Source organism: Aethalodelphis obliquidens, unplaced genomic scaffold (assembly GCF_003676395.1).
Source record: "Aethalodelphis obliquidens isolate GAN/ISIS:26980383/991018 unplaced genomic scaffold, ASM367639v1 scaffold38, whole genome shotgun sequence".
NCBI classification, from domain to species: Eukaryota; Metazoa; Chordata; class Mammalia; order Artiodactyla; family Delphinidae; genus Aethalodelphis; species Aethalodelphis obliquidens.
The window spans coordinates 4,764,667-4,788,569 of record NW_020837982.1 but is presented as its reverse complement, the minus strand read 5'-3'; the positions used below and the strand labels follow the sequence as shown (position 1 = coordinate 4,788,569).

At 38.3% G+C, this 23,903-nt stretch overlaps 1 protein-coding gene across 3 annotated transcripts in view; it reads left to right on the top strand.

Annotated features, from left to right (window-relative positions):
* Positions 1-23,903, top strand: part of SSH2 (slingshot protein phosphatase 2) — a 247,840-nt gene that overhangs the window by 40,547 nt on the left and 183,390 nt on the right. For 2 of the 3 annotated variants that reach the window (XM_027130501.1, XM_027130496.1), the window contains exon 2: positions 23,114-23,194. The exons of the other annotated variant lie outside the window; for it this stretch is intronic. In XM_027130501.1, the coding sequence (XP_026986302.1) occupies positions 23,114-23,194 (81 nt within the window). The remainder of the gene's footprint in view (positions 1-23,113; positions 23,195-23,903) is intronic. 3 annotated transcript variants of the gene reach the window in all.

Here is a 23,903-nt window from a genome sequence, read left to right as displayed (position 1 = left end):
TATATCTACTTAATCACAGTAGCATCTAGTAGATTCTCAATTAATATTGGAGTAAATGAAAAAATGAACAGCAGAAAGCATTGTAGCAAAGTGGAAATAGCATGAGCCTCTGAGCAAGAAAAACCTAGTTTGAATACTGGTTCTATCTCTTATTTTCATCTAGGATAAATTACTTGACTGAGTCCCTGTGCTCTTATCTGTAATATGGAGATGATGATACTTAAGATTTTTGATACTCTTGTTTTAAAATATTTGTCAACATACATTCTGATTTTTTGTCTGGAAAATATGGTCATCATATTTTAGTTCTTAGACTTTTCACCATGGAATTTTAAAACGATATACTCCTGGACACATTTTTAAAAATGAAATGTACAGACATGAGATTTAGAGGAAATTAATGTAATTTAGTCACCAATTTGTATAATTATGAAAAATAAGAACACCAAATGCTATGTTTTTAAAGATTTCCTATGATTCACATCAGAAAATCAACAAGTCTTGAACCAGACTTTTTCAGTTGTTCACTTGCTGCTTTGAGCTTATTTTTCTGCCTATTCATAATTTATGTAGCTTATGCCTATTCTTAATTATGTAGATAATTAATAATTTGAGATCATGAGTATCATATTGCACCATTAGAGTTTACTAGTTACAATCATAGTGTAATGTATTTAGTAGGATATGGCTAGATTTTTATCTCATATTTTCCATATGCCTTCACTGATACTTATGACTAGTAATGCACTATTTAATATGGAATATCTACTATAGTAGAAATCTGGAAGAAATTTTAAATACTCCCATACTACCAAACAGGTAGTATGGTAGTATTTGCCTCCCAGTTTCTCTTGATCTTCTCATTGTTTTCATACATTTCTCCAATTGCTTTTAAAATATCTTCATTCATTGATTTATTAATTCTAAAAATATATGTTGAACACTACTATGTGTCACATACTGTGCTAGGCAATAAGCACATACTGTTCTAGGCAATTATGTGTGCATTGATGAATAAAGCAGACAGTTCCTTCTCTCATGAAGCTTATTCTATATAGTAGTGAAGATAGAATTAAGCATGTACGCAAATTTGTAATTACAAATTGTGATGGTTCTCTGACTGAAACAACAGGGAGCAGTGCTTAAATTGGAGATTAGGAAAGGCCTCCCTGAAGAAGTCATACTTAGTGAGGAGGGGCCCGCCATAAGAAAATAAGGAAAAGAGTAGTGTAAGCAAAAAGAATAGCGTGTTCAAAGGCCCTGAGTTGGAGAGAGTTTGGCATATTTGAGAATTTGAAGGAAGGCCAGTGTTTCTAGATCAACGTGCCGTGAGACAGAATTAAAAAAACTAGAGAAGTAGGCAGGGGCCCTCCTTCTGTGCTCCATATCACCATGTTAAGAGAGCACTATCTCTAGTTGTTCCTATACCCACCTAACCTTATGTAAATATTATTAAACTTTTTTGCTGGGGGAGGGAGCGTTGGCTTTTCTTTTTGTAGTGTAGGCTCTAGGCATAGGAATACACACTGATTTTTATTGTTGCTATTGTATTGTTTCTTGGATAGGAGCCAAGTCTTCATGCTAATGTTGTACTGTGCCGTTATGTCCAGTGGGTACTAATAGTCACCAATTCCTTTTGTGAGATGCTAAAACAAACGTAAATCTCTAAACTCTCAGTTTTCTAGAATCAGAGCTGGAATTAGTCTAAAACAAACATGTACATAATTCAAAAGAAATTGTTTTATCCTTCTATCACTTTGAAAACCAGAAAGCAAGCATGTCTAATGGACCACTGCTTTTCATCACTGTTTTTCTGTTTTTAAAAAATGAATCAGGGCTTCCCTGGTGGCGCAGTGGTTGAGAGTCTGCCTGCCGATGCAGGGGATACGGGTTCGTGCCCCGGTCCGGGAAGATCCCACATGCCGCGGAGCTGCTGGGCCCGTGAGCCATGGCCGCTGAGGCTGCGCGTCCGGAGCCTGTGCTCCGCAACGGCAGAGGCCACAACAGTGAGAGGCCCTCATACCGCAAAAAAAAAAAAAAAAAAAAAAAAAGAATCAGACTTATTAAAGGATTTGGCTGAAATAAGAGTCTCCCTATGTTTTACTAAGGTAGTCATTTCAATGTGCTATAATTTAACTATTTACCTGTTGTTGGATATTTGAGTTGCAATGTGTATAATTCTATAGGGAATATTTTGGACATAAATCTTTTCAAAAAAATTTTTATTGGAGTATAGTTGATTTACAATGTTGTGTTACTTTCTGCTTTATAGTGAAGTGAACCAGTTATACATGTACGTATATCCACTCTTTTTTAGATTCTTTTCCCATATATGTCATTACAGAGTATTGAGTAGAGTTCCCTGTGCTATACAGTAGGTCCTTATTACTTATCTATTTTATATACAGTAGTGTGTATATGTCAATCCCAATCTCCCAATTTATCCCTCCCCCGCTTTCCCCCAGTAACCATAAGATTGTTTTCTACATCTGTGACTTTATTTCTGGTTTTTTAATTTTTAATTTTTTTTTTTTTACGTAAATCTTTATATACATCTCAGATTATTTCTTTAAAATAAATTCTGGAATTTCCTCAGTCGAAGATAATGAACATCTTCAAGATTTTTTTGATACAATATCAGATTACTTTTCAGAAAAATTTTACTATTTTATACTCACAGCCATTGGTATGTGAGAGTTCCTCTTTCTCTTTTCCTTAATAGCTTTGGAAACATTTATAGTCTCTTATCTTTGCCAGTCTGAAGGATGAAAATTGTATCTTGTTTTATTTTGCATTTTTGATTAATGAAGTAAGATATGTTTACGTTCTGATATTTTTTAAAAAATCAAATGCATCAGAAAGCACTAATGTAGATAGGATAATATACGTTTATTCCACATGGGTATAAAAAGGATTTGCTTACAAATGGCTGCAAGAGAGTATGTTTTCAAATCTTATTATCTTCAGAGACTAGATGTAAACTTTCAAGCTCTAGCCAGTGTTCAATAGGATATTAACATTGTGAATCCAGTGTCCCAGAACATAAATTTGACAGTTCTCTGAAAACACTGGAACACAGATGGAAAATTCAACAGCCCTTCTTCATTGACTTGCTTATGATCTACCAATGAGCAAAATGCAGCAAGACTGCCAGCTGCTCTGCATCTGCAAACATTTGTGCAGAACTAATTTTAATAGCAGATGATGGAAATTAAAAAAAAAATGCAGCCTCCCCTCTGAGAAAGTCAGACCTATCCCGTGACTTCTCAGATGCCCCATAACCCTGTTAGCCAGAGTTTCATTCCTAAAATTCCATATATTACTTCCCTTCCTTCTCATGTGAGAGGTTTTAGAAATGTTTAAGGGAATCTCACAACTTCAGAAAGTCTTGATACTCCTTTAGTTGCCACCCTATGATGTTGTCATATTTAGAAGACTCTGTGTACAATTAGAGTTCACCCATGAAAGATTCTATTTTGACCTTTAAAGATACCCAGACTTCATTTGTCTTATATCCATCGTAAAAAAGCCTGCTTCTTCATATAGTTTTGAGGTAAAAATTACAGGTAATGAAAAGAAACTTTAAAACTATTTTTTTAATCAAATGGATGATGAAGGAGTGGTAATTCCAGTAGGAATTTGATGAATCAGTGTCTGAAGGATGCCACGTACAGGTTTTGGGTTTATTGTATCAGTATTTCAGGTCTCCAAAGGAACTCACACAGGCCCAGATGGGTGCCTCTCTGACACTTGTCAGTATCTTCATTCAAATGTCAGAGTTTAGTCAAATCTGTTCTTTTTTTCTTGGACTTGCTTACTGCTGAAAGACTAAATTCCTTCATTATTATTATTTGATTTTTAAGTTTATTTTTTAATTTTTTAAACTAGATAATGTATTCATAAGATTCAGAATTCAAGAAGTTATGAAAGGGTATATAGTGAAGAGTCTTCCTACTTCTGTCCCCCAGCCATTCACTCCTCTTCTTCACATACAACTAATGTTATTAATTTTCTGTGTCTCTAAAAGTACTCTATGTATAGACAAGCAAGTGTGTGTGTGTGCGCGCGTGCCTTTCCCCTTTTTTATACTAATGGTACCATACCATCTACAATATTCTGTACCTTGCTTTTTTTCACTTAGTCTAGCTTAGAAATGCTCCATATTAGTACATAAAAAGCTCCCTTGTTTTTATTATTCCTAGATAGGATTCCATTGCATAGATGTACTTTAATTTCCAGTCTCCAGGCTTTCGTTTTTATAATAAATGCTGCAGTGAATAACATTAGGAAAATGTCATTTCACATAATTATAATAAATTTCTAGAAATAGAGCTGCTGGGCCAAAGGGAAGGTATAGTTTTATTTTCAATAGGTATAAAGCTAGAATGTGACCCAAGGGTTCAACCTTAAAAACCAAACCTGGAAAGAAACAGAGGTCATAGTTAACTGACCAGAGATTCTGATCTGTATCACTAAATGAGGTAGCTTTGAAATATTTTTCTTTATGTAAGTAAAAAAGGCAATGAAAATACTAAAGGATTGCTTTCAGTAATGATTAATTTTCAGTGGTGACCAATAACTCTAATTCAGCACTTTAAATTACTTCCTTATTGCCACAGATAGTTCAAGGCAATTACATAATTCTAAGAAAGTTCACTTATTCAACTTGCTACCATCCTAAATACTGCTTTGCAGTTTAAAAAAAATTAATGATCGACATTTTAAATAGCATCATGATTTTAAACTCATTCACAATATACTAGGTATAAACATTTATTTAGTTCCTAATCTTTGAAGACATTGTCCTTGCCCTCAATATAGTAATATAAACTATATTAGTAGTTTATAATCTGGGCAAAAATTCAGAAAGGATTCTTTTCATTCTTTAGTGTTACGTATCATGATCTGTACTTTATCTATTTCTTTATTTTCCCATCAATAAATGGTACACTTGGCTAGCATATTTTCAGATGCTTATTTGCAGTCTGTATCTTTTCTTGGTGAAGGGTCTGTTCAAATATTTTGCCTATTTTTTATTAAGATATTTGTCTTTATATATTGTGTTGACAAGCACTTTGTCAGACATATTTTGCATATATTTCTCCCCAGTCTGTGGATTACTTTTTGTTTTCTTAAGTGTGTCTTTCAAAGAGCACAGTTTTTACAAACATTTTCTTTTACGGTTAGTGCTTTTTTGTGTCATTAAGAAATCTTTGCCTAACCCAGTGCTGCAAAGATTTTCTCCTGTATGTTCTTGTAGAAGTTACACCTATATTTTGGTAACCATTTATAGTTGTCACAACTTGCTTTCCCAGTTGAGGAAATTAGGCTCAGAGAAGTTAAAACAATTTGCCCAAGGTCGTTTAGTCGTTAGTTGTCATTATCTCTAACTAATTCTAAATTCTGTGCTTTTCTTGCTGTACAAGTTTGTGCATATTATGTCAGAATATGTACATAGGAAGATCATAAACCATGCTGGTCTGACATATCCTAAGGCTAATCATTTAGTTTGTCAGTTCCCAAGACCTTGCCTTCTCTCATTTCCTGCTGGGATCTACCATTTGTTTAGCCCATCAATCAGAGGGCAAGCAAGGCAGAAATTGTTAAATTTACTAAAATCAAATGTTATTTTCTTAGTGCCTCATAAAAGATATTGTCTAACTACTTAGATTCAGTCCAAATTTTGATTTATGGCCCACAGTATTAGTAATGTAAGAATGCATCTTGAATAGTCAGCCAACAAATATTTATTGAGTGCTTATTATAAATGCCAGGCATTATGTGTAGTTGCTGGGTATATAGAATGAATGAATTAGGTACACTTGATCTTTTTCCTCATGAAACTTATAGTCTAGAGCAGCAGTCCCCAATCTTTTTGGCACCAGGGGCGAGTTTTGTGGAAGACAGTTTTTCCACGGATGGGGTGTGGGGGGATGGTTCAGGTGGTAATGGGGAGCAGCAGATAAAGCTTTGCTTGCTTGCCCGCGGCTCACCTCCTGCTGTGCAGCAGGTTCCTCACAGGCTGAGGACGCTACCACAGCCTGGGGGTTGGGGACCCCTGGAAAGGAGTAGCTTTCATATTCTTATGACTGAGATTCACAGTAATAAATACATTTTACATTATGACTTGGTATGCTTGTGTAGGTGTTCTTGTATACATGTCTAAAACAAGTTTCATGAAACAGTTCTTCCTTTTCCTTCATGCAGTCAGTGTACTCTGATATTTTCTATTCTAGTTAGTTTAAAAAAACAAAAAAAGTATGTTGCTACAGACCTCTAAATTGATTTCACAAGCTGCTCATGGGTCTCTCAGCCTGCAGTTTGAAAAAAAATGAATAGAAGCTGGTTCATTACTGTGTTTTGGGAAGACTTACAGACTGTGGTTTGTTGCCAGGGGGCTTGCTGGGAGAACATGAATATAGTGTTTGCTTCTTGAGATTCCCAGCTGCCCTTTGGTCAAGTGGGACAGTAAGTATAACTATACTTTCCCCCTAAACACACCAAAACTTTCAAAATTTCAAAGGAAGCGCTTACTTACTTCCTTTGTAAGATTCTGTAGTGCTGGAAATGACAATGCTTCTCTTCTTGTTCACAAAATTATGAGGCCTATTATAGATTTAGGAATAAGTGGGAAATAACTAGCTAAGGAAATTTGTCGCTCAAACTAATGCTAAAACATACACAGAAACCTGAAAAACTGTTTCAGTAAGAAAATTTAAAAGTTTCTTTCTTCATTGATTGTTTGGAATTGAGGAAACTGGGTATCCTGAGTGGTATTACTTGGCTGGATATAAATTATGAACAGTCCTCAGAGAAGGGAGTTTTATGAACCCTCACCACAAGTGACCTTTTTATCAAAATATAAAACTGCTTCTTACCTTTTAAGCAGACAATTCAGAACTTCAGAACATGAGAGGGGTCTATCCATTTATCTCAGTTTGCAGTTATTTGAGGATTAGAGAAGAAAGGATGTTGCTTCAGAAATTTGAAATTAGAGACTTTTAATCAGAGGAAGTTTTATTCTGTGACATTTTTTAGTCTGATTTCTACTCAGAATGGACCTAAAAGTCGAGTTTTGGGTAGTGAAGATTTTTGTTTTTTAACTCCCAATGGGAGTGTAACACTATAGCAGGGTGCTTTTTTACTTTGAATCTTTCTAACCACCTTCCTTTGACAAATCCACATAAGCTAATTAACATTGATTTGAGGAATTACAGAAAATATGGTCCAGATTTAAAGTTTCTGGAGGGTGTAAGTTTCCGTTGTATTTCCTGATGGCCTGGTTCCCTTTCTAATGGAATTATTTTATTGTGGCAAAGGGGTGATAGTAAATTATTGTATTTTAAACAATAATTTTCTAAGATGCACGTGGTTTAAATACCAACCAAGAATACCAGTGTTCTCATACAAATATTTGTTCTCCATCTAGACAGTGGGAATAGTGAGAATAACAAAATGGGCTTAGGACAGTTCCCAAGTCTAAGGCTTCTCAGGTTTTTGTTTTGTTTTGTTTCTCCAGTTAGAAGAAACTAGTGTATTTGGAAAGAAATTCCTTGGTTATGAGAAACAGAGACCATCATCTTTAGAGGATATGTTAACATGAGAACTAAGATCTTTCTCTACATGGAATGAACATTTTCCTTCAGAGAAGTTATCCTCCTGGGAGGGGATTTTCTGCTGGAATATCCCTATTTCTGACAATCCTGACCAGGCTCAGACAACTCTGGCTGTCAGAACTTGACTGATGTCTGTGAGACATGGCACTTTTCACTTTGCTTTGCTCAGGGTCCCTGCATGGGCCTGGAGTTCTTCCTTGTGCTGACTGATGTCCCATATAAGAAGTCCATGCATAAGCTCCAGTTTTTCGCTAGGATCAGGATAGTGGCTCTCATAAATTCCTGTGCTTTAGTATCTATCCCTGCTGCTCATGTAAAGAGCTCTGGTTTCAACTGGCCCTGGGCTCTGTGCAGAGATTGACATGGACTTTGATTTCTACAGGGGACCTTCCTGCACTTTGCCTCTGTTCTTGAGAAAAAGCCACTCTCAAAAGCAAGTCATCCTTTTCTGCAAGTTTCTTTTCAGAGGAACTTCCTTCTGTGGCAGTAATCAGCGGGCCTTGTTCACAAGGGTCTCTAATGCCCTGGCCTAGGCAGGGTAACTCTTCCCTTGTGAGTCCCCCAATCCTTCATCCGTCCTTGATATTCTTCTCCTTTGAGTCTCTAGTCTAGTATCCTTGCTTCTGTCAGTTGGTGCAAAATCCTTGTCCTGGCTCTTCCCTTTGGCCTGAAGCTTAGGGACCCAAGGTGTTTCCCTTTGGCCTCCATAAGGACACACAGCACCTGGAAAGCTGCCATGGCCTCATTGGAAATACTCTGGAGATGGGACTCTGAGACCTTAGAAGCCAACCCAACTGAATTAAGGAGCACTGCAAGGGGACAGCCCAGTGACTGGTACTGGAGCCCTACCTCAAATTTGAGCTTTGACTCACCAGCAATCTCCTTTTTAAAGCATGGTTGGCTTGGATTTGGGGCAACCAGCATTCTTGGTTGTAGGAGACACTGCTTTGTTGCTGGAGCCCATAGACCACTTCAGCTTTTGGGAGTTTCTCACAATGGCTCTTATGATATCTTCCAATTGTGGTTTAGGAGATAAGACCCCCTTGGTATTGACCATCGCCCTGGAATCTCTGGCCCTTGAAGCAATTTCTGAATTGATCTCTAAAATCCTTTTCCTAAAGTAGAAACTAAACTTAGAGAAGTGCCCTCTTTTATGGGTTCTTCTCTCCAGGTTCTCTTGCTCCTCTCGCTCTGGGGCATTGCTGTTTTATGTCTGGAATCTCTTGAGACACTTCCACTCTCATCTCTTTGCTCGTTTCCTTACGTTGCTCAACTTGTAGTCAGCTCTGCACTATTAGCCCTTCACAAAGTCCAAAGTCCCACTTCTCCAGATTATTTTTTATGATGCAGGATGAGAGAGGCTGAAAAGTCCGTCTTTTTTTCTCCTCACTGAGGGGAGTGGGGAGGATTTCACAGGCCCATGACCAGTATTTGATAGGGATCCTTCTTAGAATTCTCTGGTGGAAACTGAATTTTATGTGATTACTTTGTCTCTGACCTGCATGAGTTTTCCCCAAGGAGCTTGGCAATCTCACTATGGTGTCAGCTTCTGAAATATGGGTGACTAGGGAGAAAAAGACTAGGACAGATTTTGTAATTGGGCTTCTCTCACTTTTAAATAGCTTTAAGAATTCAAGGATCTTGAGGGGTAGGCCCTACCTCTGCCGTACCCAAAGCTGAATGTGATTTTTTTAGCGCATGTTGAAAGTTTGGATCAGGAAAGGAGAGCTCTGGAATGGTATTCAGGTGAGGTTCCCCTTGGATAGTTTGAACTGTTGGTGGTAACTATTTCTCCAGAGAGAATTTCTTTGAAAGATTAGAGGCTGAGGTTTACAACCTTTAAGCTCCTTCTGGGCAGCTTCTCTCATCATAGTCCAGTTTATCAATTAAAATGCAAAAATGACCTTTCTGCTGTGTGAAGAGATCTTGAGGTCAGAATTTGTATAGGAAATTAATTACAAATACAAAACCATCACTCACTTTACTCCCAGTTCAGCCTGTTAGTTCTTAATTTTAGGTATCTCTAGCCTTCCTTGCTGATCAACCTAGATTCCTCCTCCAGTACTAGAGCTAAATCTTTTAGTTCTCTTATTTATTGCAGAAGGAATCAAGCTCTTTACTTACTGGAAAATAGGCCTAATCCTCGGTTCTCAGTAAAAAACTGTTCTTTTCACAATCGTCTGAAACCTGACTTGGTAATGTCTCATGATTCTATCTCAGTAACAGCAATCTTTCTTTCCTGGCACACATCCCCAGACAATTGTCCAAGGGAGGCTTTTCTCTCCTTTCTTACTCAGTGTCTTCTTCAGATTCCTCTTGTTTCCTGAATTCTCCTACTTTCTCTAAAATAGCCTTCTCTTTGCTCTTCAAACCTGTGTTCCCCAAAGGAATAAAGAGCTTCACCTCTCTGCACACTCTACAGAAGCATGCAGTGGTCATATTACATGGCATACACATTAGCATCTCTAAAACCTAATTCACTTTCATAGCCCAGGTTCCAAATCAAGCTACACAAAAAAGTTTTAAAGGTGTTTGTGTGTGTGTATGTGTGTGTGTGTGAGAGGGGAGTTGGGGGTGATTAATGGTTGTGTTTAAACCACAGATAGCTCTCATACATTGGTCTGAGGCGGGAAATAAAGAATTATAATTCTAAGGTGTTAAAGGCCATAAGACAATATGTAGGATGATTTACAAATAAATGGGGTCAACAAGAATTGTATGCTTTCAGCAGATGTGGAGTTAAGCTTTCTGTACCTCCTTGTTTTGCTAGCTTGCTCTCAGCTCATGAAGTCGACAGAATTGTTTTTTTTTTTTTAACTCCTACACAGAACAGGAGGGAAGTAAGCAGCTAACTAGTTAATAGCAGAAGCCTAACCGAAAATGGAAAATAATAGAATATTGGTTTGCCTAAATTGAGACAAACTCATCTCTCTGTAGATTACATATCAATTTTGAGCCACTTAATTATCAACTAGAGACATAAATCCAGAAGTTTTCTTTTTCCTTTTGTATCTTGGGATTCCAGATCTTGAAGTTCTGAGTTGCAGCAGCTATTTTTTAAATTAATTAATTTATTTATTTATTTATTTTTGGCTGCGTTGGGTCTTTGTTGGTGCGCGCAGCCTTTCTCTAGTTGCGGTGAGCGGGGGCTGCTCTTCGTTGCAGTGCATAGGCTTCTCATTGCAGGGGCTTCTCTTGTTGTGGAGCATGGGCTCTAGGCGCGCGGACTTCAGTAGTTGTGGCACGTGGGCTCAGTAGTTGTGGCTCGCAGGCTCTAGAGCTCAGGCTCAGTAGTTGTGGCGCACGGGCTTAGTCGCTCTGGGGCATGTGCGATCTTCCTGGACCAGGGCTTGAACCCGTGTCCCCTGCATTGGAAGGCGGATTCCTAACCACTGCACCACCAGGGAAGTCCGTGCAGCAGCTGTTTTACTCTCATTCTTTTTTTTTTTTTTTTTTTTTTTTTTTTTTTGCTGTACACGGGCCTCTCACTGCTGTGGCCTCTCCCGTTGCAGAGCACAGGCTCTGGACACGCAGGCTCAGCAGCCATGGCTCATGGGCCCAGCCGCTCCGTGGCATGTGGGATCTTCCCGGACCGGGGCACGAACCCGTGTCCCCTGCATTGGCAGGCGGACTCTCAACCATTGCGCCACCAGGGAAGCCCCTACTCTCATTCTTTTTGTGGGCTTTCAGCGAAGGTTGAGCATCTACCACCAGCTTCTTGGCTTTTCTCTGTGTTTATGGACTTATTACTCGTTTATTAATTTGTTCTTACTGCTGTGGATGATTACTTCTCAGAATCCATCATGGTACCTAGCTTAGTTACCTTATATACACATTCATTAAATACAGGTGGTGCCCCTTTATGTAAATTGAATAACCTGTGCATATGAATAACTGCTTTTATATCTCACTTGCCACTTTTCTTTACTCACTACTTTCCTTTTGTTGGTTTTGCTATCAGGAGTTAGTTTTGGAGTGATACGATTCCATCATTCCGATTCTAAAGCAGTGATATATGTGCTATCTACAGATGCAAATACTTTAGTCCAGTGGCTCTCAAACTTTAACTTATAGTTAATATATTTAATGTACATCAGAATCAGTTGGAGGGCTTGTTAAAAACACATCTCTAGGCCCTAACCCCAGATTTCCTAATTTGATAGATCTAGAATGGAGCCTAAGAATTTGCATTTCTAACCAGTTCACAAGTGAGGCTGCGCCTGGTGGTCTGGGCAGCACACTTTGAGAATCACTGCTTCTTCCAAAATAGGAATTTTTCTCCTATTTCAGAAACATGCCCTTGTAGGACAGATGGTTATATCAGAAAAAGAGAAGAGAAAGGAAACCAAACCTCATGGAGATCATGGGATTTGGTGGGCTTTTTAAAAAATATTTTCAGATTATCTCTGTGTGAGAGTGTGAATTTGCTGATACAAGTAATGTGGCATTTGTATAGGATCTGAAATACTATCATAAGTGAATATTCAAAGAATTAAAAGCAAAATCTCTAAATCTACAGAATATCCATATGTCAAATCATTGTGCTGTATACCTTAAACTAATACAATGTTATATTTCAGTTATATCTCCATAAAGCCGCAGGGAGATAAAACTATGGTCTGTACAAAGATTAGAGACAGTTCTAGGCAGTATTCTCATTAGCCTGAGTTAAATTGTATGCTCTAGGCCAGGGATTGACAAACTTTTTCTGTTAAAAGCCTGACAGTAAATATTTTAGGCTCTGCCAGCCTTAAATGGTCTGTGTTGCATATTCTTCTTTGCCTTTTCTTTAGAAAACAAAACAAAACAACCATTTAAAAATGTGAAAACCATTCTTAGCTTGCTGGCCATATGAAAGCAGGCTGTTGATGGCTAACCCCTGCCAAGGCCAGTGAGGCTGAAGTCATCATTTTGAAGCTTCCTGAAATTCTGGGATTTGAGAGGTTCTTTGAAGGATGGCTAAAATTTAGATTGAAAGATTATATTCCTTCTGAAAGGAGAAGTGAGTAGAGAAACAAGCCTGTGATGCTTACCATAGAAGAGCTGTGAATTACATACAGAGTGTAGAGAGCAGCAGTACCTTTGCAGATGAAATGGACTAACTGCAAGCCAGAGTCAGGGAGTCCTGTGGCATGAATACCTGGACAGTCTCAGCCACTGACAAGCCAAGCTGCTAAGTAGCTCTGAGAAATGAAGATGCTCTTTTGGCTTAAAGCCTCCACGTTGACTTGGAGCCCAGGGGAGGCAGTGTCTCATGTAACAATTGGCTCTTCAATAGGAGCTGTTGCTACTATGACTAATTAATGGACAAACATCATGTGTTTAGGGTAGTGAAGACTATTGGTCTCTTAACCAAAACTATACACAAAGATTATAACTCATCTTAATTTGTGTTATTGTTATTGGCAACAAGGAAGAATTGTAACAACTAATGCTGTCACTTAACTCATTCATTGAACATTTACTGAATGCTTACTCTGTGCCAGACTCTAGAGATACAGCTTGAGAAGCTCACTGTCTAGAGAGAGAAACAATATATATAGAAATAATTGCGGCAGTGTGAGGTAAGCGTTAGAAAATATATGTGCAGGGAACTATGGATGCTTAGAAGAAGGAATCACCAATTCGTTCTGATTTAATCTGTCAAGTTGACCCAGTCTAATTATTACTGGCCATAGATTATATCCTTAATACTAACCAATTATCTTGCAGATCTGTACCATTGATTATAAAGAGGCCTGTGTAAAATACTGTGGTTGGATCAAATCCAATTCATCATTTGGAAAAAGCTATTTCAAACATCCTGCTGTTGCTACTAGGTTTTTAGGATCCTCTTTAAGTGTAAAATATATAGCTCTAGCATTGCTTGGTCCCTTAATTTTGTGCTTCCCACTGTACTGGTGTGAATATTGGGTTCTAAAGCACAATTGTTTTCCCCAGTAAAACTTGCAGAAAAGAAGATTCTGTGGTAGGCAGAAGAATAATGGCTCCCCCAATAGAGTCCTCATCTGTGAACCTGTGAATATATTATGTTACATGGTAAAGGGGAAATTAAGGTTGGATGGAATTCAGGTTGTTAATCAGATGACTTTAAAATAGGCAGATTATCCTGGATTATCTGAGTAGGGGACAGTGTCATTATAAGGATCTTTAAAAGTCAAAGATGGAGACAGAGAAGAGGTCGGACTGATATGAGAACGACTCAACCCACTTTTGCTAACTTTAAAGATGAAGGAAGGGGGCCACAAGCCAAGAAATTCAGGTGGCCTCTAGATGCTGGAAGAGGCAAAGAAATGGACTCTCTCTGTATTAGTTTGCTAGGGCTGCCATAACAAGTACTGTAGACTGGTGGCCTAAACAACAGAAATTTATTTTCTCACAGTTCTGGAGGCTACAAGTCAGAGATCAAGGTGTTGGCAGGGTTGATATTTTTCTGAGACCTCTCTCCTTAGCTTGTAGGTGTCTGTCTTCTCCCTGTCTCTTCACATGATCTTTCTTTTGTGTGTATCTGTGTCCTGATCTTCTCTTATAAGGATACCAGTCGTACTGGATGAAGTCCCACCCTAATAACCTCATTTTAATTTAATTACCTCATCTCCAGATGCAGTCACACTATGAGATACTAGGGATTAGGACTTAAACTTATAAATTTGGGGTTGGGGGGGACCACAGTTCAGCCCATAACACTCCACTAGAGCCTCCAGAAGGAACATGGGTCTGCCACCACTTTGATTTTAGTACTCCTGACCTCCAGAACTGTAAGATAATAAATTTATGTTGATTAAACCATCAAGTTTGTGATTATTCGATATAGCAAATGAGAAAACAAATACAAGTAACCTGAATCTACCAATAGGAGACTGATGAACTGTATTGTGGAATATGTATACAATGGGATATCATGCAGTGATCAAAAATCATGAAGTAAATGTCCATTGATGGATGAGTGGATAAACAAAATGTAGTATATACATACAGTGGAATATTATTCAGCCTTAAAAGGGAAGGAAGGACTTCCCTGATGGCTCAGTGGTTAAGAATCCGCCTGCCAGTGCAGGGAACATGGGTTCGATCCCTGGCGCAGGAAGATCCCACATGCCGTGGAGCGACTAAGCCCGTGTGCCACAACTACTGAGCCTACACTCTAAAGCCCACGAGCCACGACTGCTGAAGCCCGTGTGCCCTAGAGCCCACATGCCACAACTACTGAGCCCATGTGCCACAGCTACGGAAGCCCGTGCGCCTAGAGCCTGTGCTCTGCAACAAGAGAAGCCACCACAATGAGAAGTCTGTGCACCGCAACAAAGAGTAGCCCCCGCTTGCCGCAACTAGAGAAAGCCCACACGCAGCAACAAAGACCCAACACAGCCAAAAATAAATAAATAAATAAATGGGAAGGAAATTCTGATACATGCTACAACGTGTATGACCACTGAGGACATTATGCTAAGTGAAATAAGCCAGTCACAAAAAGACAAATACTATATGATTCTACTTATATGAGACATCTAGAGTTATCAAACTCATAGAAACAGGAAGTAGAATAATGGTTACCAGGGGCTAATAAGGGAGAAATGAAGAATTTTGTTGTTGTTAATTTTTTTAATTTAATTTTATTTATTTTTTAACTTAATTTTATTTTTTATACAGCAGGTTCTTATTAGTCATCCATTTTATACACATCAGTGTATACATGTCAATCCCAGTCTCCCAACTCATCCCACCACCACCACCACTGCCGCCACTTTCCCCCTTGGTGTCCATACATTTGTTCTCTACATCTGTGTCTCAATTTCTGCCCTGCAAACCGGTTCGTCTGTATCATTTTTCTAGGTTCCACATATATGCGTTAATATTCAATATTTGTTTTTCTCTTTCTGACTTACTTCACTCTTTATGACAGTCTCTAGATTCATCCATGTCTCTACAAATGACCCAGTTTCGTTCCTTTTTATGGCTGAGTAATATTCCGTTGTATATATGTACCACATCTTCTTTATCCATTCGTCTGTCGATGGGCATTTAGGTTGCTTCCATGACGTGGCTGTTGTAAATAGTGCTGCAATGAACATTGGGGTGCATGACTCTTTTTGAATTATGGCTTTCTGAGGGTATATGCCCAGTAGTGGGATTGCTGAGTCATATGGTAATTCTATTTTTAGTTTTTTAAGGAACCTCCATACTGTTCTCCATAGTGGCTGTATCAATTTACCTTCCCACCAGCAGTGCAAGAGGGTTCCCTTTTCTCCACACCCTCTCCAGCGTTTGTTGTTTGTAGATTTTCTGATGATGCCCATTCTAACTGGTGTGAGGTGATACCTCATTGTAGTTTTGATTTGCATTTCTCTAATAATTAGTGATGTTGAGCAGCTTTCCATGTGCTTCTCGGCCATCTGTATGTCCTCTTTGGAGAAATGTCTATTTAGGTCTTCAGCCCATTTTTTAATTGGGTTGTTTGTGTTTTTAATATTGAGCTGCATGAGCTGTTTATATATTTTGGAGATTAATCCTTTGTCCGTTGATTCGTTTGCAAATATTTTTTCCCATTCTGAGGGTTGTCTTTTCATCTTGTTTGTAGTTTCCTTTGCTTTGCAAAAGTTATAAGTTTCATTAGGTCCCATTTGTTTATTTTCATTTCCATTACTGTAGGAGGTGCATCAAAAAAGATCTTGCTGTGATTTTTGTCAAAGAGTGTTCTTCCTATGTTTTCCTCTAAGAGTTTTATAGTGTCTGGTCTTACATTTAGGTCTCTAATCCATTTCGAGTTTATTTTTGTGTATGGTGTTAGAGAGTGTTCTAATTTCATTCTTTTACATGTAGCTGTCCAGTTTTCCCAACACCACTTATTGAAGAGACTGTCTTTTCTCCATTGTATATCCTTGCCTCCTTTGTCATAGATTAGTTGACCGTAGGTGTGTGGGTTTATCTCTGGGCTTTCTATCCTGTTCCATTGATCTATGTTTCTGTTTTTGTGCCAGTGTCATATTGTCTTGATTACTGTAGCTTTGTAGTATAGTCTGAGGTCAGGGAGTCTGATTCCTCCAGCTCCGTTTTTTTCCCTCAAGACTGCTTTGGCTATTTGGGGTCTTTTGTGTCTCCATACAAATTTTAAGATTTTTTGTTCTAGTTCTGTAAAAAGTGCCATTGGTAATTTGATAGGGATTGCATTGAATCTGTAGATTGCTTTGAGTAGTATAGTCATTTTCACAATATTGATTCTTAAAATCCAAGGACATGGTATATCTCTCCATCTGTTGGTATCATCTTTAATTTCTTTCATCAGTGTCTTATAGTTTTCTGCATACAGGTCTTTTGTCTTCCTAGGTAGGTTTATTCCTAGATATTTTATTCTTTTTGTTGCAGTGGTAAATGGGAGTGTTTCCTTAATTTCTCTTTCAGATTTTTCATCATTAGTGTATAGGAATGCAAGAGATTTCTGTGCATTAGTTTTGTATCCTGCAACTTTACCAAATTCATTGATTAGCTCTAGTAGTTTTCTGGTGGCATCTTTAGGATTCTTTACGTATAGTATCATGTCATCTGCAAACAGTGACAGTTTTACTTCTTCTAAGGAAATGAAGATTTTTTTTTTAATGGGTGTAGAGTTTTAGTTTTGCAAGATGAAAAAGTTCCAGCGGTTGGTTGAACAACAACGTGAATATGCTTAACACTAATGAACTCTACACTTGAAAATGTTTAAGATGGTAAATTTTATGTTATTTTACCACAATTTAAAAAATTTTAAACAAAGATTAGTTAAAAAGGCAGCGACAGAAAAATAGGTGCAGTGTGTTTCCATTGTATATTTTAGAGAAAGGATATATACACATGTAATGCTTGTATGTGTACACTGTATCTCTGAAAAGATATCCCAAGAAACTAGCATAGTGACTACTTCTGGGAATGGGGTTGTAGAGAACTAGGAGGTGTGGGGGACAATGATGGGAGGAAAATAAATACTCTCTGACACCTTCTGAATCTTGTTTACCACGTACTTATTGAAATAATGTTTTTTGCTAAGTTCACAGATACAGACAACAGGTTGGTAGTTGCCAGAGGCAGGGAGTGGGCAGGATGGGTGAGGGAGTCAAAAGGTGCAAACTTCTAAAATAGATAAGTCATGGGAATGTAATTTTTTAAAAAGAAAGAAAAGAAAGAATGGTTTTAAATGTGTAACTTGGGGTTAGGGACTGCGGAGAGTTTTCTCAGCTGGGTCATCCTTAGGCTATGAAATTGCTTTGTTCAATCCAGTTACACATAAGTGTCAGGATAAATAAGATCTACTTCTCGTCTTGACCTTTAAAGGTTAAAAGCTTTTAGTCGGAAAGTGGTCATCAGGCTTTAGGGTACACATGTATTTTATTGTTTGATGTCCAAAGTATATTTTCAAAGTCTCTAGTTCTTTAAGAACAACTGCAGGGACTTCCCTGGTGGCGCAGTGGTTAAGAATCCGCCTGCCAATGCAGGGGACATGGGTTTGAGCCCTGGTCCGGGAAGATCCCACATGCTGCAGAGCAACTAAGCCGCGCCGCAACTACTGAGCCTGCACTCTAGAGCCCATGAGCCACAACTACTGAGCCCACGTGCTGCAGCTACTGAAACCTGTGTGCCTAGAGCCTGTGCTCCGCAACAAGAGAAGGCACCGCAATGAGAAGCCCGCACACCACAACGAAGAGTAGCCCCTGCTCTCCACAACTAGAGAAAGCCCGCACACAGCAATGAAGACCCAAGGCAGTCAAAAGAAAGAGAAAAGAAGGAACAACTGTGATTCTTCACTTAATTAGAACCCCTAAAAGAGTTGGGGGGAGAAAAGATGCAGGAAAAAAGGAAAGATAGAAATGTAATAATAGTTAATTTTTCTACTTCTTAAAATCACATAAGCTGTAACAAAAATAGAATAAAAGAGACAACAGTAGGAATAGGTTTTGACTTTTTTGGGATTATTTTTTAAGACTTCTGCTTGCAAATTGTTAGGTAACTGCGCAAGTTAGGTTTTAACACTCTTCAAAACATCCTCCGTAGTACATGATGCTTTACGTCATAAGTTCCATATAAAGATTGCAACATTTTATTACAATAATTGTTGCTCAGAAGCTGTTCTGGATTGAAACTTCTTGTTATATACGGATGTGTTTTCCTAACCAATCTTAGCCCCTGTTTTTCTCCAAATGATACTTGACCAAAGGGGCATATTTCCACAGAGCCATATTAGATATCTATTAGATAATCATTTATTTTTTTTCTTAATTACATGCTAAATTATATTAATAGAGTTCCTAAGCATTCATTCTTAGAATAAACCCTTTATAATGTCAATGAAAATAATCAATGAACAGTCTATAATAGGAATAAAAAAGAGTTTTATTTGAACCAAACTGAGGACTATAGCCCAAGAGACAGCCTCTCAAATAACCCTGGGGAGCTGCTCTGGAGGAGCATGGTTTTCAACACAGTTTTATATCTTGTCAGAACAAAGAACATCAGACAGGTCAGAGATATATTTCTTCAAGGTTTTAAAAAAAAAAACCAGATCAGCATATACACAGCAAATCAATATGACCTTGGCACCTGGGAAGGAACTGTTATCATCGAAGGAGTACCAGCATTGGCGTCGCAGGAAGGGAGGCATTTAATCTTTATTATTTTTTTTTATTATTATTTTTTTTTCTGTACGCGGGCCTCTCACTGTTGTGGCCTCTCCTGTTGCAGAGCACAGGCTCCGGACACGCAGGCTCAGCGGCCATGGCTCACGGGCCCAGCCGCTCCACGGCATGTGGGATCCTCCTGGACCGGGGCACGAACCCGTATCCACTGCATCGGCAGGCAGACTCTCAACCACTGCGCCACCAGGGAAGCCCTTAATCTTTATTTTTAACACGGACATTCCTTACTTCTGGTAAAAGCACCTTTTTTTTAAGTGATTAAAGCGTATGTACAATGTATGTTTGATAGGCCACAAAAGGCTTATAAAATTAGCATAAAATTCAAGTTCAATCATGTACAAGCTAGAATGACTTCCCCATAACTCAATATGTGAAAGTTCCTTCTATGAATAGTCATAAGCAAGACAGTTCAATCTGCAGAACCGAGAAACAACTCAGGAATTGGAATTACCAAGTACCTCAGAAAGCAGAGGAAAGAAATCGAAATATTCTTTGTCTTCCTTTAGGATTCTTAGGATTTAATTTAGAATTAAATATGTTGGTTGCAAGTAAATACTTGTTCCAGGAACCAATTATTTTTAATGCTACCAGCACACTTAAATTGATACCTTGTATCTTAATGAATTGAATTTCAATTAATAAGTATGCAGTAGGGCTTCCCTGGTGGCGCAGTGGTTGAGAGTCCGCCTGCTGATGCAGGGGACACGGGTTCGTGCCCCAGTCTGGGAAGATCCCACGTGCCGCGGAGTGGCTGGGCCCGTGAGCCATGGCCGCTGAGGCTGTGCCGCAACGGGAGAGGCCACAGCAGTGAGAGGCCCGCATACCGCAAAAAAAAAAAAAAAAAAAAAAGTATGCAGTGAAGTCTTAAAATAACTTTAGGAATGCAAGTGTCATTATAGGACCTCTTTTTTTAATTGAAATATAGTTGATACAATATTATATTAGCTTCAGATGTACAGCGTAGTGATTCAGTATTTTATAGATTATACTCCCTTTAAAGTTATTACAAAATAATGGCTATAATTTCCCTATGTTGCACAGTATATCCTTGTTGCTTATCTACTTTATACATAGTAGTTTGTATCTCTTAATCCCATACCCCTATCTTTCTCCTCCTCCTTCCCTTCCTCCACTGGTATCTACTAGTTTGTTTTCTATATCTGTGAGTCTGTTTCTGTTTTGTTATATACATTTGTTTTATTTTTTAGACTCCACATATAAGTGATTACATACCATATTTGTCTTTCTCTGTCTGACTTGTTTTACTAAGCATAATACACTCCAGGTCTATCCATGTTGTTGCAAATGGCAGAATTTCATTCTTTTTTATGGCTGAGTAATATTCCATTTTATATAAAAGAACCTCTTTCTTTTTTTTTTTTTTTGCGGTACGCGGGCCTCTCACTGTTGTGGCCTTTCCTGCTGCGGAGCACAGGCTCCGGATACGCAGGCCCAGCGGCCATGGCTCACGGGCCCAGCCACTCTGCGGCACGCAGGATCCTCCCGGACCGGGGCACGAACCCACATCCCCTGCATTGGCAGGCGGACTCTCAACCACTGCGCCACCAGGGAAGCCCGAACCTCTTTCTTGAAAGGTCATTTTGAAAGAGCTCATGTAAACATGTTGATGTATATACAAGAATGAAAACTTAAAAATGTTAACTAGTATAATTTGGATTAATTAATGTGTACGTTTTTCAGTTTGTGTACACCTTGACAGTGACAAGCCATTTTTGATATGCTTAATATTATCTATGTTATTTTGTTGTGATATGGGAATTTGGGAGAATTGAAAGCAGCTTTGATCTCTACCTTATTCCTTCAGGTATTTTGTTTGTTATTTATTAAGGCTTTAGCTTTTGTAATATTAGAAGTATTCACATATTTTGTAGACTGACTTTTTCTTTTTGAAAAGACAGAGTAAATATTCTTATTTTTCCCTCCTCCAAAATGCAAGGGAGTAAGGAATAAAGAGACTTTGCGTTTGCAGGACCTAAAAATGATTTTAAATATTTAGTTGTTTCTGTTTATTTTCTGAAAGAGGAAGAGGGAGGAGAAATGGAATATGAGACTGGGTTGTAAGGACAGAAACCAAAAGTAGGTAAAGGATCAGGGTAGGGAAAAAGTAAGAAGGAAATTAACCAGGAGAAGGCAGTTAGGAGAAGTAGGAACTCTGAACTTTACTTTGTTTATTTGCACTCTAAAACTCAGTCTCTGCAGGTATTCTGGGAGTTGAATGAAACACAGTCTCAGTTTTGAAAATACAAAATATGAGTCAACCGTGAGAGCAATAAAGTAGTTGTATATGATTAAGTTTCAGCCACCGGTAGTGAGACATTTTTTGTTTAATAGCTTTATTGAGATGTAATTGATAAACAAAAATCTTGACGTAGTTAATGCATACAGTTTGATGAGTTTGGACAAATGCGTACACCCATGAAACCATCATTAAAATCAAGGTAATAAACATAATCTATTACCTCCAAAAGTTTCCTTGTGCCCCTTAGGGGTTTTGTTGGTTTTTTGTTTTGCGGTAAGAACATTTAACATGAGATCTACCCTCTTAACAAAGAATTTTAATGCACGGTATTGTTAACAGTAGGCCCCATGTTGTACAGCAGATCTCTAAAACGTAATCATTTGCATAACTGAAACTTTATGCCCTTTGAACAACTCCCCTTTTCCTCCTTCCTCTCAAACCCCTGGCAACCACCATTCTACTCTGTGCTACTGTGAGTTGGATTATTTTAGATACCTCAAATAAGTGGAAAAATGCATATTTGTCCTTCTGTGACTGGCATATTTCGCTGATCATAACGTCCTCCAGGCTCATCCATGTTGTCACATATGGCAGGGTTTCCTCCTTTTTTAAGGCTGAATAATATCCCATTGTAGGTATATACCACATTTTCTTTACCCATCTGTCAATAGACATTTGGGTTGTTTCCATATCTTGGTTATTGTGAATAATGCTGCAATGCACATGGGAGTGCAGATGTCTCTTCGAGATCCTGATTTCAATTCCTTTGGATTTATACCCAGAAGTGGATTTGGTGGATCATATGGTAGTGTGAAGTTTTGATGACATAAGTTTATATATCTCTATGTAGGAGTAACTCAGTTTCCAGCAGCTGTTACCCAAAACATTTGAAGGAACTTAATGGGTCAGAGTTGGAGCTTTTTCTCTTCTCTTTTTTGTGTTGCTGTTAGTCATAAGGGAAAAATACTCTTGTGTTACCAGCTCATTGTTTCACTCCTTTGTCTCATTTTTCTTATCTGTCTTCTAGACAGATTTTGAAAAAGAGATTGGAGAGTGGAAGAAATGTTTTAAATTGTTTTCTGGCATCTGTCAGTAGGACTTGGGTAGGGCATGTTTTTTGGCTCTTCTTATAAACACTTGTTAGCAGAGGGCTAACGAGGCCAGGCTAGTAGTTAGATCCCTTAATCATGTGCTATGTTACATTCTAAAGCCTGTCTCCAAACAGTCATCAAATATATACCTTTGAATATGAGGGTAAGTGAACACAAACCTACCCCATTCTGGAAAAAGTCCAGAGTACATACTCTGAAGGTTTAGTAGCACCATCTTTACAGAAAAAGGACATCCCATTGCCCAATTTGGAAACCACGGAAAATGCTTCTGCTACTCAAATATTCCTCAGTTTTCCTAACCAATCATCGTGTTGTTTATTCTCTTCAAAACAGCCGTTACTAATCAGAATTGCACCTTCTCACCTATGGGCTAACACTGACACTGTGATTTCTGCTGGCCTTTTCCCTTATGCTTGTGGCCCTGTTATCTGGATCTCTGAAATGATCTTGTTTGTATTACAGAGCTCTCATTTGGAAGACAGTGAATCCGCAGCATTACTTTGCTGTGAACGTGAAGAATCAGAAATCTTTAGTGATTCCAATGTACGTAGGTATTTGTCTTTATACAGCCTTTGGTGATTCAAGTGAGAGCTTTTTGAGTAAATTTGGCTCTTAAATGCATCTGAGATAATGCCTATTATTTTATCTATTTGGCCTCACTCATCCAAATAGCCTGGGAAGGCAAATAAGTGACTTGGAATGAGTGTATGTATAAATATATGGTATATTTGTATGTGTAATAATCTCCATTCAAAGCATCTCTCTCAAAGTAGATAAATGTTGCACCCTGAAACCTTGAGTCTCCTTCACTAAGGAATATGATTGTTTTTGTGGGTTTTTCACATTTTTTTTTATGGTCTTTTCCCTGTGACAACTGCTTGGTATTGGTGCTGCCACTGGACCTTTATTCCCCACATACAAAGACCTAACATATCCTGGCTGTTGATAATGTTAAGCCAAAGAAATGTTATAAATCCTAGACTATAGAGTCATCCAGATCATCTCAAACGTAGAACCATCTCACTACATTTCATGAGGTGTTATAAATTGTATTGATCTCATCTGACCCCCGGCAGAGTTGCTTAATTATTGCAAATTACCCACAGAATCAGGCTGAAGTTAGAGAATGACTTAAATTAACTACGTATCGCTTCCAGTAGGATAACTGCCTTTGCTAGCCATGGCTAAAACTAGGTTCTACAAACCTTGATGATAAAATCTGAGTTCTGTCTATTCCAGAAGGCTTATTGTG